Source organism: Pseudoliparis swirei, chromosome 19, assembly GCF_029220125.1.
Source record: "Pseudoliparis swirei isolate HS2019 ecotype Mariana Trench chromosome 19, NWPU_hadal_v1, whole genome shotgun sequence".
Taxonomy (NCBI): domain Eukaryota; kingdom Metazoa; phylum Chordata; class Actinopteri; order Perciformes; family Liparidae; genus Pseudoliparis; species Pseudoliparis swirei.
Window position 1 is genome coordinate 20,753,119 of NC_079406.1, and position 14,808 is coordinate 20,767,926.

Genomic DNA, 14,808 nt, shown 5'->3' on the forward strand with positions numbered 1-14,808 from the left:
AATAATGTTCACGAGTAAGAGACAGACGATAGAGTTTGATGTATAATCAGATTGTCAAGTTAGTCCACAAGCTCAAATGTTGAGTCCGATTAAAGTCTTTTCAAAACTATGTAGATAAAATAACCCGCTATACCACCTTTATCTCTAGATAGGTGAGAGGGAGCGACAGTCAACTCTCCCTGACTGACATCATTACTGCAACAACACCTTCCTGGAGCTACATGCCGCACAACATCAGAAGAAAACGTCCTCTTCTTACTCAGAAGGCGGCCCAGGCTCTGGCCCAGGCTCTGGCCCAGGCTCTGGCCCAGGCTCTGGTCCAGGCTCTGGTCCAGGCTCTGGCCCAGGCTCTGGTCATCATCTCATTCCTAGACTACTGCAAGTCCCTTCTGGTAGGTTTACCTGCTAGCGCCATCCGACCTCTGCAGCTCATCCAGGATACTTTCTCGATTCTTGTTGTTCTGAGTTTGTACTCACGGTTGAATGCACTTGTAAGTCTCTTTTGATAAAAGCGTCAGCTAAATGATATGTCATGTAAAGCCAGTGGAGAAGGCGAAAAAGGGGTTAAGGCTGCATGGTAAGGGGTTGACTGAGGAGGAGGATGCAACGAGACGACAGCTTGATGAGGATGCACACTCATGGTAAGTTATGCTCGCTGAGGAGGAGCTGGAAGAGAGAGAGCCAGAGAGCTGAGGGAGGGCTGCAGGCGTGTAGCGGCTCAGCTACAGGTCAGTGAGGGGGGATGCTGCATGCAGTGTCAGGTTGAGTGTGTGCAGCCCGAGGGTCGTGACTATTTGTGATGGACACCGTATGCAAGCTTGTTGCCTGGACACCGGCGCTTCGCCCGTGATATTTGCTAAAGCCTGAAAGCAGCTTGCATCAATGCTCGTTTCCCTTCTTTCCTCACATACTGAGGAACTGTCTGCATCCCCAACACATGTCTGGTTCAGAGCAAAACTTATCATGTATAAAACTAGTGGGGCTGTTGGGCCACTGATCTCACTGTATGATTCAATAATATTACAACTCCATACAGAGGATCTTATGATTATCGCCGAAAAAGATGTTCCTCTGTGATGCTAAACTTTTAACCAGCTTATCCCTCTGCACTTTGTTGTCACAGTGACTGTTTATAATGAGCCATAATTCACACCACATACATGCAAGCACATCTGAAAAACTGTTTCATATGTGTGATAAAAGAAAAAGGAGAATGCAAGAGTGTGTGTTCTGGTTGGTGAAAAGATGGTAAACTCCCAAATGCCACTGCGTCGAGGAGCTTTTGTTTTAGTTCACCTTGAAGATGACTTGTAAGACTTGTTTGAATAAAGTCCCCAGGCAGAAACTTTTCTAGCAGGAAATCTGAAAAAGCAAAAGGTGGGATCAATCAAAAGCACCCCCCACTACTTGCTTTATAATCTGAATAATTGGAACGTGGAGGTGAGATTAATATAAACAACAGCTTGTGCAGCACACATCTAGAAAGGATTATACAGAGTGACTTGCCCTAAAGTTTGTTGTGTGGATGTAAATGCACTTCATGATGAAGAGGTTAATCGTTTGGCAGGAAGAGGGGAGAAAAAATATAGAGCAACAACACAGATGAAAAACGCATTGTTGGTTGAAGTTTCCCTTATTGGGATAACATTTTTAAAAATAGAATTCCCGGGTCTGACATATGAAAGTAAGGCATAATCTCCAGTCTTTGCAGAGATGAAAGATCCGAACAAATATACATGCTGACATCTGCCATGAAACACATTAATTTGTCACGTGATCTTTTTTTTGTTGCATCCAATTAAAACAAATCACATCTTTTTAGAATATCTGCACAAAGCTTTTGACACTAGAATGATTGTGCTCTGGTTACGGTTGCTCTCCGTAGTCGTGTGCAAAAACAGTGAATATCTTAGGGTTTCATTTTATGAATCCATTTTTTAAAGGTTTATTCTAGAAAGTTATTGGCAGGTTAATGGATAACAGAAATAATCCTTAGCTGCAGTCCTGATAATATAATGTAATCTAAATGACATTCTTAAGTAAAATCAAAACTACTAAATCAGCATGCGGCTGGAGAAATTAAAGTATAAACATGTCAACATTGATTGTGTGGGATATGGAATCAATTTATGCATTATAATGTCTATTTTGTTAAAAGTCCAGAGAAGACTGACAGTCAGAGTGACCTCAACCTAACCTGAGTAAACATTGTGGATGCAGTGACATAAGAGCAGACAGAAGAGCAAACAGAGGTATTCAGAAAAGTATAAAAGAATATCAAGAATGAAACCTTTATAGACATCCATCCCTCTCTTGTGCATCTTGATTACAAAGTTCCCACCACAGGAGGGCAATTGGCTTCTGAAACGATGTGGATCTTGTATTGACTATATTTTTCAATGTGAAGAAGTCGTCTCGCCAAGCCCCTAATAATGTTACAAAATGTCTTTTACTGTGGTGCGATTCTTTTGCATAGAGAGGGAGATGTGTGGGTGCAGAAGGTGCATGACGAGCATGCTAGTATGACTTACTGGGGTTGGGGGGGAACAGGGTGCAACTCTTGCAGTGGATGATCTCCTTGATAACTGGAAAATCCTGGGAGAGGGGTCCGGGCACCATGCCGAGGCCGGGCATCATGGGATTCAGGGGGCTTATTCCAGCCATCATGCCGAGGCCGGGATCAAAATCTGGAGGCAGGAGAGACACATGAATGAGTTCACACGGGGAAAGAGGAGAACACCAACACAATGAAGCACTGACTGGTTTCCACAGATGACCCCTTGGTCGGGTATTACTTCAACCCTTGCTTTTTTATCCATTGTGCACAAATTCCCAGGAGTGATTATTCTGCCTACACCAGTGAAACACGAGCGCCTACTCATAACACACCGCCATTCATGAATAAATCATCACAAAAACAACACGATATACTTTAAGAAGTTTTCACTGAGTCACTCTCGCTATCACTCCTACTGCTTGCATGATGACCTTATAGATAATGCAGAGAGTCCTATCCAACACCTACAAAACGGAGAGGCTTTATTTACAGTATATATATGCACAGACAGATGGGAAAACAGACGCAAACCTACACACACACACATACGAGCGCTGGCATCCATAGCCACCACATGTGCTTTTATGTGCACATGCGTGCGAGTCCCAGTATGGAGCTTTTTGAAATGGAAATGAAGCTGCCCCCCGGTATGTGCCTCAACATCACCTGCAGAGGATTTGTAGTTGAAAATTATGCCGCAGGGTGTGTGAATGTTTACGCACCAGCGTACGTGCATTGCAGGAGCACCGCTCTGCTGAAACAAATCCTTCGCTAGAGATTATACATACACACTGGAAGATAGTACACATGCAGTGGAATTAATGGGAACCAGAAGCTGGGAAGACAGTTGATGAAATCCGAATCATTTAAATAAACAAGCAACATAATGACAAGTAGAATCGGGGGGAATACAGCACACATTTCCCATATTCTTCCCCCTCATGTTTGTATAATTTAACCCTCCTGTTACCTTTGGGGTCAATTTGACCCCAGGCTGTTTTTAACTGTGTCAAACATATAAGAAATATCAACTTTTTTATATATTTAAAGGGCTATTTAGGTAGTCAACAAACAAACAAAGTACCTCACACGTAAACTTGGGAAACAATATTAATTCTAATAATTTTCTGGAGGTTTTAATTGCTGGGGTCAAATTGACCCCGAGTGTAAAATATTTTCGTAAATGTCAAGGTAACAGGAGGGTTAGTGGGCCAGACATTAGAAACACCTCTTGATATAATGCAGTCCAGCACAGCTCCACCACTAACGTCGACCTCAAGAATAACATACCGCTGAATTAACACCTCAGAAGGTTTTAACAGAACTGACTATGAAAGTGTACTGCTGCACTTGTGATTACATATTCACTTGAAGTTCATTGTGAGATTCCCCTCAGCAATAAACATTATCATTTATTATAATATGGTTCATATTACAGTTCTGACTTTTCTGATCTTCATCAGTGAAGGAGGAATAATATACAATTGGAAATAGATACCACATTTCCCAGTAACGGATTTCCTGAAAATATACTGGAGGAGAGAAAATGGATTAATTAAATTACACCCGGTGACAGAGAGTTAAGTAATATGCACATTACAGAAAACCAGGTCGCTGGAAGGAGAGAGGGTGTGGACGTTGGACTGATAAAACCGGCTGAAGAATAAAAATTAGGAAAGAGAAATAGAGGCCAGATAGAGGAAAAGAAAACACAGCGAATGCCTGGCGAACGACATTAAAAGGAACATAAATGGAAAGTATACGTCTATTGATGACCTCACCATCGGTCTCTAACCAGGTGTCTGAGTGAGAGGAAATGGGTGATAAGAAGGACCCTAGTTGCCGGGCGATAGATGGCTTCTTCTGCACGTTAAGGCGAAGGAAAGTAAGACGGATCGCAGGAGGGGGGGGACTAAATGCAGTGCTGTTGGAGGTTGCAGAAGAAACATTGGAAACATCTTCGAAAATATACTTTTGGAAATTTGACATTCCATTTTCGGCGGCGCCGATGCTCCACTGTTACAGCGGTAACATTAGGAAATATTCTTCCGCGTATATCAACGCAGGCTGGATTTCAGCTCGCACGGCGGCAACGATCTGGTGACATCAGGGCTCGGCTGGTGCAATTTCACTGCAGTGCTGCTCGTGTTCCCTCTGGAGTGTGTGTTGCGGAGAGGGTCTATGTATTTATCCTCGTCCATTAAGACCCAAAGACCTGAACCGAGCGTGAAGCAAAGCTGTGTGATTATTTCTGAAGGATTTCCAGCTACAGCAGAGTTCTCTCATATGCACTTTCATCAATGTAGCTGGAGGACACGTTTCATCACTTACTATGATTTCCTCCCTCCTGCAGTGCTACTCATTACAACGGATGCTGTAAGTGGAGACGGCTGAACATGCACACTGCTGCACTTCATCCAATGTACAGTATGTATTTGTAGTTTCAGAAGGGATTTGCTGTTTGGTTCCAGACATGAATTAAATTGTTATTATACAGTTGGATTTGTATGTTTTGCCAGTCGGTGTGAAAATTATTCCAGAATTGAGATTTAAAAATGTTTCCCATTATTTCTGCTTACAACAGGTGTCGTTATAAAAGGATATTCACCAACTTATGGATGTCCTACAGTACAAAACTCCGGAAGGTTTTTCATTTTCGGAGCACTTTCCCAACAGCCACTAGCTGCACTAAAGTGAGGTGTGATGCATCTTTTTTCATCATTTATTTCGGTGCAGATAAAATGCTGAGGAAAGGGATCAGCTGGTGACTCTTCTACCAGATTCCCCACAGGAGGGAGCACTGCAGTCGGACTAATTCAACAAACGCTAACGAGCGCCACCTGCAGGAAAGGAACGTAATAACTTGAGTCGGCATGTTGATGTTGCCACCTTGAGGCTGAGAATGTCACAGCGGGTGCAATTTTAAAATTTTTACCACTGCAGAGGAAGCTCGTTAAAATAATGCACGGTTTTATGAAGTTATTTTGCAGGTTTCAGGCACCATCAAACAAAGTAAACATAGTTGTTTATTGTCTGCAAGAACAGTTTCGAGCTAAATGGTCCATTATAGGTGATTTCACCAACATCTATTTCATAGTTTACATTTTCACAATTGGCAGATCTTAGTCAACATTCGTTGTTATTACATTTTCTTTTGGTTTCAGCACCCAGAACCCCAGAACGAAAACGGTTACACCTACTGTAAGCCCAGTTAATAAGGGGCATTCAATGTAATAGCAATGTCCCAGGTATAAACTGACCTAGGTCATTCATCATCTATGTTCTATTCTCGGTCGTGTAAACAATCACAGCGAAAAACCTTGTATAAAAACCTTAAAAATAAAGCCATGCCCTGGTCCAATAGCAGCATTCAAAGGAGATAAATAAGATTCTGAAATGAATCAGACATTACATTTTCAGCCGATCAGGTGAAGGTGGGTGTGGAAACTGTGGATGAGGTTAATTAGCAATTGCTGCCACAGAGGACACTTTTATAAATATAAAAAAGGACAAGCAGTCCATTCCCCGTCCAGTAATCTGTAATGGGTCATCAGGGCACTTTCATCACAGTTGTGTTCTCCAATATTAGAGCAGATCCAAAGAATGTGAACGCCACCTTGAACCACAATCTGATACACCCGTTTCACACCAAATAGTGTAATTCAAGGACAGAAAGTAAACAGTATCCCTATCAACCAGCTTTACTTACGTTTTCCCCCGCCTCCCCTTGCTACATCATTACACACTTCCAAAGCAGCAATCCTACTCTTACTTTGATTAGTTTCAGTACATTTAGCTGATAATACTTTTGTACTTAAACTTGTATGAGTATTTTTTGAGTGTGACATTGCCGACTTAAGTAAAAGATCTGAGTACGTGTCGCACCACTGGCTATAATCTGTATTGGCTAAGCAACAGTGGAAGGCTGGACGTACGTATAGTGTGTGTGTCTGAGCCAAGAGAGCTCTGGATTCAGGTACAAATAGTTTTAAATATCTTCATAATAATTTGTTGACTTCATGAAGGAGTAGCACTGTGGTTGTAGGTATAATCGACGAACAAGAAATACAGTCTGTATTCTCCATCATGTTGGAAAATTACAATTCAAGAACACTTCCCTGCTCACACCTCTTCCTTGGACAGTCACATGCACGAGTGCACACAGACACACACACTATGGTCTCTTTAAGAATATGTTAAACAATCTATTTCCTGGAGGTTTGTTCAGAGTAATTACATTTGGAGCTGCACATCAAATCAGGAGGTGCAAAGATATATTATAAAAAGATTATGTGAAGCTCCTGGCTATTAATGTCATCCCCGTCTGCCCTCCCTTTCGACTCCTCTCTGATTTCCAGGGCAAGCGTCCTTTCTAGCAGTCAGCTGAGGGGTGGGGGGTTGTGGGGGGTTGTGGGGGGACACAGGCGGTGGCTATGAGGCATGCAGGATAATATTCTCTAATGAGGCGAGCTAGCCACAACACCTGGAGCCCGACCAGTGGCTGAAATCTGCCTCGCTCAATCTCTGCCAAGAGGCATCCCTCTTTGCATTTTTATTTGAACATATCGGACTTAATTTCTCTTACAGGAACATTACTCCAGCCGGCAGGGAAGAATACAAGTTTTTAAAAACTCCCTGTTTATAAAAGATATTCCATCTCTTTATTGCATTATATCTAAATAAGAATCTACTTCCTTACGTTGGCCTCAAAAATCTGTCTTCTTTATCCGACACCTCCATAGTCACATCTCCATAACAAATCTAGCCTTTAACACTATCAAGCCCACAATCTAATATAGCTGCCCTGGAGAGGAAGAACTGTCAAGAAGTCCCATTTATGTAGCCTATAACAACTGCTGTATTTATTTCTCCTAGACATACTCTATATCTACCCTGTCTGCTACAAGCTGCCCAACAACCTCTGGCATGGTACCAGCACAGCTCCGGAGCAGTCAGCAGAACGGGGCACGGCACCCGGTCCAAGGATTGGAAAACACTTACGGCAAAGGAGTGCATGTCAGCCAGTATATTTCCTAATGTTAATCCAGGAGAGCTAATGTGTGAAAATGAGAAGACCCCGATTCATATCTGGGGCGTCTTGTGCCCTATACATTCCTATGGGGAGCACTCTTAAAATGACTGGCTATGAAGCATGACACTAAGTTTTCATATATTCCAATGTGTGTGTGTGTGTGTGTGTGTGTGTGTGTGTGTGTGTACAGTGGTGGAAGGGTTTGTGGCAACCGTGGGTAAAGGGATGAGGATGAGTGGGATGCAGCAGACAAAAGACAGTCTTCTGTCCCCGGAGCCTGCTTATCTATTCTCTAGGGTGATTATGTGTGTCTGTGTGTGTGTTAATGCAAAAGAATGTGCATCTAAATTAATTCTGATAACCTTGCAAAAACATGTGTGAGAATGATTAATGTTTTCCCTTAGGTGATGTGTGTGTGTGTATATATATATATATACATATAAAAATAAATAAATGTATATAGACATCTGTTATTAATAGAGAAGCCTATTACACAGTGCTGATGTATGGTGTGGGCACTGGGCTGCTACATCGTTATGGTTTACACTAAATAAAAATGTACTTTCAAGGTTAGACGAAGACACACAGGAGAAAGTTTAGGAACAAAAACCAAGACTAATTTCTGCTACTTTTCACAAGGTCTCACTGAAAGGTGGTTAGGTGATGTGGAGTCAAATGTGAGAGTTTGGATCTCATTGCTGTTGTTACTCTGTGAAATACTGGATTTCACCACTTTGGATCTCCAAAAAGAATTGAAATAAATCAAACTGAAAAGTAAATATGTCTTCGGTTGAACTCCTCATGTCCACAGTCACTGTGATGAGGCCCGTTAGATCACTTCTCCAAACAAACGTTACAAAGTGCTTGAAAACATACAGAAGACGGTGCTTCATTCTCAGGCATCGCAAGACAAAAAGGTTGTGAACAACTGGTAGGTTGCCAAATGTCTGCATTTTGCAATGCATATAGGAGTAGGAACTCTATAGCTTCCATCTGGTTCTGCTTATAGCCTGAATGAGCTGGAGAGAACACAGATGAAGGTTGGGGTGAGACGCAGTGAACACTCCTTGAAAAGGATATCCCCGTCTTGGTCTGTGTCACATGTCAAATATGTGAGAACCAGATGTTGATTTTTGCCGTTACGGCTCACACTGCTGCTCCGTTCTCACAATTCCCACTGGATCTGGGGTTTGAGCTCGTTAACCACGAGACATGACTTATCCGTCATGCCGTAAAAATATATTTGGGGATTTTATTCGTTTGTCTTTGTGGTTTGGCGAAGCATTAGATAAATAGATTTATGTAGTCAGTGCCGCTGCTATTGGTGACATTCACTCTCAAGTAAATAGATTCATTTGAAACCAAACTCCTTGTGTAACACTTTATTTACAAATAGTAAATATCCTGGTATTTCTGAAATGTGGATTATTCATCATAACCTTTCATCTCTGACCATCTGGGCCCTTTCAAGTTTTCCATAAGCACAGAAACTGTCTCTGCTCCGTCTGAACAATTAGACAGAGGTTCACTTTACTATTTACATCTCTGGGTTTTACTGACTTAAACAATGCTGTGTGTAACACAGTCTGCAGAATAGCACCAATCATTAGACCGGACACCGTGTATGGACGTTATGATCATAACAATACAAATTCAGAATGCAGCGATTAAGAGGGCAGAACATGCAATCAATAGATGACATCATTCCTCCTGAGGTATGCTCGACATCCCGACAACGCCAGACAGATTCCTTAACCCTCGTGTTGCCTTCGGGTCATTTTGACCCGATTCAATATTTAACCCTCCTGTCGCCTTCGGGTCAATTTGACCCGATTCAATGTTTAATGTCGGTGTTCTTTCGGGAGTCAACAAACAAACATAAAGTACCTCACACTTAAACTTGGAAAACAATATTAATTCTAATAATTTTCTGGAGATTTTAATAGCTGGGGTCATATTGACCTCAAGGGTAAAATATGTTAGTAAATATAAAGGTAACAGGAGGGTGAAACATTGAATCGGGTCAAATTGACCCGAAGGCAACACAAGGGTTAAACTCGGGGAACGTGTTGGGTCCCCAGACTCGGTGTTGCTCTCCTCCCCTGAGCCGTTTGGAGGAGGAGGGTCATCTCCACCTTTCTAGCTACAACAGCTCCCCAGCAAGTTATCTGTGACTGACACAGTCGCTTACTTGAGGTGCAGTGTGAAGAACAGACATTGCACAATACTCTGGGGGATTCTGTTGAACTTATTGTCGGCATTGGAGTAGTGTTAGATTTCTGTTCAATATTGCAACTTCATTTTTCTAGTTATTTTAATTTTCTATGACTGGGATTTCTCTGAGGAGGGGCGGGGTCTCTATTTTAGATCTCCCCTGATTTAACCTCTCATGTCCTGAGGTTTAATGGAGGGGACAGCTTGGGTTGGGCCAGAATAAATGAATAATAACATATTTGCCTCAGGACTTTACAATCTGTCCAAAAGCCGACACCCTCTATCCTCAGATCCTTGACTCAGAGGAAAAATGTCCTTTAACAGGAAACAAATGGGGAGAAAGTTAAAGCAAGGCAGGATGGATCCCTCTACCCCGACAGACAACACATGCAATGATGGATCAGATAATCAGGATTCCTCTATACTGTGTGCAACATTTACCATAAAGTACATCCAAACTTGCCTCATGCCTTTGGCCTGAGTCCAATTCATCCCTCAATCTAAACACTTCACTAACACAAACATGTAATAATAACTTTCTAACATACACAACCACTGTCCGGTTCATCTATAGAAATAAAACTCATCATTGGAGACGAGAAGCAGGCTGTGTGAGGCTGCCGATTGTTCAAGGCTGTGCCCAGTGGTCTGTTTATCCAGCTGTCTGTCTGGATGAATGCGCTTGGCTGGAGGCAGGTAGAGACTGTGGTAAACAAAAAATGAATGAGCCTAAAACTGAGAAACATAAACCCACTAAAACCAACATGCAGGAAGCATGTGACCAATTGTTGGTGTGCAAAAACACACTGAGGACAGAGACAGTGGTGGTGAACTCTCACCCTGTTGTTGTTCCGTCATGATGGAGAATCAATAACTAATCCACATGGATTACTGCAAAGGCACAAGGTGCTCCGGTAACAAGTCCCTCATGACAGAATACGACTGTGACACCATTTCAAAGTGTTTGCCTGAGAAGCTTTGGGCTCACAGCAATGTCATGAAGCAAAAAGACAGAAGAGGAGCAGATGCCACGTTTAGGACAAAGTATATCATACAGAGCTCAGGCGTCATACAAGCTGAATATATGAAGTGTTGTGGCGCTGTTTGTTCGTGGCTACCTTGAGCTATATATATATATATATATATAAAATAAGTTAGTTTGCCTTGAGTGAAGTACAAACAAAATGCATAGATGGAAACTATAAGCCTGTGAGTTATATGTACAATTTCTTTGAAATGTGGAGAGAGAGACAGAGAGACAAAGATAGAGAGAGAGAGAGAGAGAGAGAGAGCTCAAAACTATGTTTATTGACCATCTGGAAGAGAAAAACAAGTCTTGAATTCATTAACCAGTGTTAATGGTGTAATTATTTGTCAACTGTTGACTGGCTGCTCCGTTGGTTGATAGGACGTACTGTCTGAGCCCAGAGGAGCATGTCAGCGTGACTCAGTGAGGTCTGAGTGTGTAAAGGAGCCTGTGTGAAGAACAGATCAACAGCGAGTCCTCCAATGTGGCTCAGGGTGGCAGAGGCAGGCTCAGCTGTAATGAGATATAAATGAGATGGAGGGTAATTTAGGCTGGTGGAAAAAGGACAGGAAAAAAAGAAGAAGAGGGAAAGGTAGGGAAACAGCAGCTGTTATTCCAGGTGATGGACGAGCCGAGACACAGCTGTCCTCGTAACCCGAGTCCCCTTCCTCTCCATCACAGTCTCCTTCCTTCGGTCCTCTCTCCACTCCCTGTCAGAAAGCGCCTCTGATACCTGATGCATTACTTTAATCCAGGCTCAAAGGCCTGGCCCCCCGTGGTAAACCCACAAAGGAGTATTTAATTGTTTTACTCACATGGCTGTGCTTGATTGACTTCACCATGACTCCTTTGTCTTTGTTATTTATATATAGGATCCGGTGAACTCCTGCATTTCTAGCATAGCTCCGCCAAACTGCAACCTGACGGCACGTTCATGTCACAGAGTCGTACAGAGAGTTGTGGATAGAGTTCATGTAAACAAGATTTTCCTGAAAGCTGAAATATACACAACTTGGCTCTAAATAATACAGAATTTGTTGAAAAAAAACCTATAGAAACACAGATGCTTCACGTTGTCCTCTGTAATTAAACCCAAGTTTAAATGGAGACCATCTTGCAATGGGATCCCACCAGCTGCAACTCCAAATTGGGCTGGGGCCTTCAAGTGGGGTGACACCCATACTGCTGGCATCCATGCTTGGACGACACCTACCTTCATTTTGATCTCAATTACACACCTATTGAGTTTCATGCGTGCATCCAGCACCTACAAAATCATTCTACAGACAGACATGCGTATAAACCTGGCAAAGTAACCACCACTGCTTCTGTGGTAGTTCCCACTTCACTGGGAAGCAATACCAGTGTAGCTCTTGTGGCTAATAATGATGAACATAGTGCTATCGGGTCAATTTACAGTATTTTAACGGTCAAATGACCGACTCTCGGGTCTCGAGTTGTACAATGAATGAATTAATCTTTCCCATAAAACCCATATTGATAGTGTGAAACCACCCGCGTTGGTGAGCTCGGCCTTTCACCTCGTTCACACATGGCAGCAAGCCAAAGCAGGAACAGCACAGGTGTAGCTGATGGCGTGAGAATCGAGTGAGTGCCACTCAGGTGAGCTAGTTCCAGGGTCCAGGTATTGTGCATGCCGGCTCACTGGCACGGCTTAGTGGGAGAGGTCACATTGTTTTGAACCTGTGACCTTTCTGCTGTGAAAAAGACCTATCTTTTCCCACGCAGAGTAACAACTGTTCTTACTCGGTTTTCTTTTCCATGACACAAACACATTCCACAACCAAACACATGCACCTGGTTTTAAGTATGACTGCAGGCCAAAACTGGGAGAGGGTCTTATATACATGCAAGAGCTGTTAATCTGACCCTTCAGACATTTTGACTTGCCAAACAAAGGTGCAGCTAATAACAGATAATTATTGCTTCCAATTTTTTGGGGGGCCAGTTTCAGGGCTCTGGTGCCGAGCAAGCTTAATGAAACACTGGAAATGGAACAGACCATCATTCCTGTCGTTAGTTACACCAGCGCTGTTGCTGCTTTAGTGAGTTAAAATCTCTGCTGTGAAAAAAAGGCCCTTAAAGAGCTGCATATAGAGTTCAAGAGGAGGGAGTTGGCACCTTCAACACACACTTCATCTGAAACACACACTCGTGAAAAAAAGGTTGCGAGTGTTCAGCATCCAGTCTTCACCTCCAACACTGGGTTTAGTTCCTCGGCTTCTCTTTTTATTATCACTTGTGTCTTCTCTCTCGTCTCAGTAGAAAGGTTTTTGTTTACCGTTTTTGAAATATGCCAGGCTCCAGTGAGTGAGTGTGCTTGCTTCCCTTAATATTTCTCGAGGAGTGCATTTGGGAGACTGTTCGTCTCCACACACACACACAAAATAAGAAAGTGCATTTCAGCTAAGGAGTGGAAAGTGATTTATTAAAGGCTTTAGGGAAAGGCTTTCTATGGAGGAAAAGACAGAATAACTCTTTGGAGAAGGAGTGGGAGGGGGCTGCTGAACCTAACCGTATAGATAGCAGAGCAATCGGTGAGAATGAATATCATCGCGGCTGATCAGAGTACAGTGGCTCAGCATTGTGCTTACAACATGCTCCTTGAGGTTGTGACAATAATGGAGAAATAATTAAATACATGGCATTGCTTTGACCTCCACAAGCTGCTGGTTCCCAACTGTTAAACAGTTGGTATTCAACCAATGACAATAGACCTTTTGTCATCGCAGAATGCTGAGCTCAGCTCTCAAGTCTGCACATTTAGTGGCATATGTGATATAAATTGAGGAGCAGAAGATGGGAAAATATATATGCTTTTGTCTTTGTTTGATACAGCTCATGTGGTTGCGCTTCAGCTCGGTTGGAAAGTGGAGTTTACAGTTAAAAGTTGTCGATGGCACAGAACTTGAAGTCCGCAAGTGTCAGGGATTCTTTTGTACAGAGCACAGGACCGCAGTGCGAGCTCGTTCTGCTCAATTAAACATACAGACTTTAAATGACCAGCGCAGCCACACGAGAATCCACTTCCAGATATCCGACAGACGATTGTGCTAATCAACAAACTTTATTACTCCACACTCCAGAGAAAGAGTCCTGCTTTGTCTGTAAATGACAGAACTAAAATGATCTGATTTATATGGAGAACCACAACATCCAATTGTAAATACTGAGGTTTTTGAAGAATCTTCAACATTAAATATCGTGTGGATCCTCTATCAGTTTATTTGTTTTATTTTTTTATAATCTCAACACTTAGCTATGGCTTCAAAAGAAAACAGCCAGAGGGGTGAAACATATTGCACCCAAACTAAATGTAATTATTGTGATGAAAACGGAGAATGAGCTCAAGCTGCAGTTCTGAAGTGAATACATCTCCATAAAATGTTGCACAATTAGACAAAAGGACATCTAACATAACAAATATAGTGCATGTATTCTGTATAGGATGCATCTAGAAAGAGGAAGAACTTCTTAAAAACATATATAAAGAAATTACATTTGTTAGTGGGCAACCAAATTGCAGCAAAGTAATCTTAACATAGCAAAAATCCAATCTTTACGTTTCTGGCCTCATAAAATGGTTAGATACCGAGCAAAGATTACTTAAAATACATTTCCACACAGTAGATAGTGTCGAACATAATGCGGCACCATCTTGGAATATTAAAATAAACTTTCAAAGCCAAGGCGTCTGTGGTTGCTTGTTTGGTACCTTGCATGAGTTGCTGTCCAGTTATTCCGATGGGAGGCATCCCCAGGTTGTTCATGGCGGTTGCCCACGGGTTGGGGTCCGACATGGGCATCGTCATCAAGTTGGAGTCCATCGTCATGTTACAGATCCCTTCTGCAGAAAGACACAAGGGAAGGGGAGTCAGAAAAATTCCCCTCACCCATAAATCATCACCATCCAGGGTCATGCCAGAGGAGGAATCGTGTTACGGTCAAGACTGAGGT

General features: G+C 42.4%; 1 protein-coding gene across 5 annotated transcripts in view; it reads right to left on the reverse strand.

The window, feature by feature from the left end:
- The window catches only part of enox2 (ecto-NOX disulfide-thiol exchanger 2), a 151,963-nt gene that overhangs the window by 29,739 nt on the left and 107,416 nt on the right, over nt 1–14,808 (reverse strand). For 4 of the 5 annotated variants that reach the window (XM_056438973.1, XM_056438970.1, XM_056438972.1 and 1 more), the window contains 3 exons: nt 14,567–14,698; nt 2,532–2,687; nt 1,297–1,362 (listed from right to left, as the gene is read on the reverse strand). In XM_056438973.1, coding sequence (XP_056294948.1) covers nt 1,297–1,362; nt 2,532–2,687; nt 14,567–14,698 — 354 coding nt within the window. The remainder of the gene's footprint in view (nt 1–1,296; nt 1,363–2,531; nt 2,688–14,566; nt 14,699–14,808) is intronic. The other variant, XM_056438971.1, reaches the window with a different exon arrangement.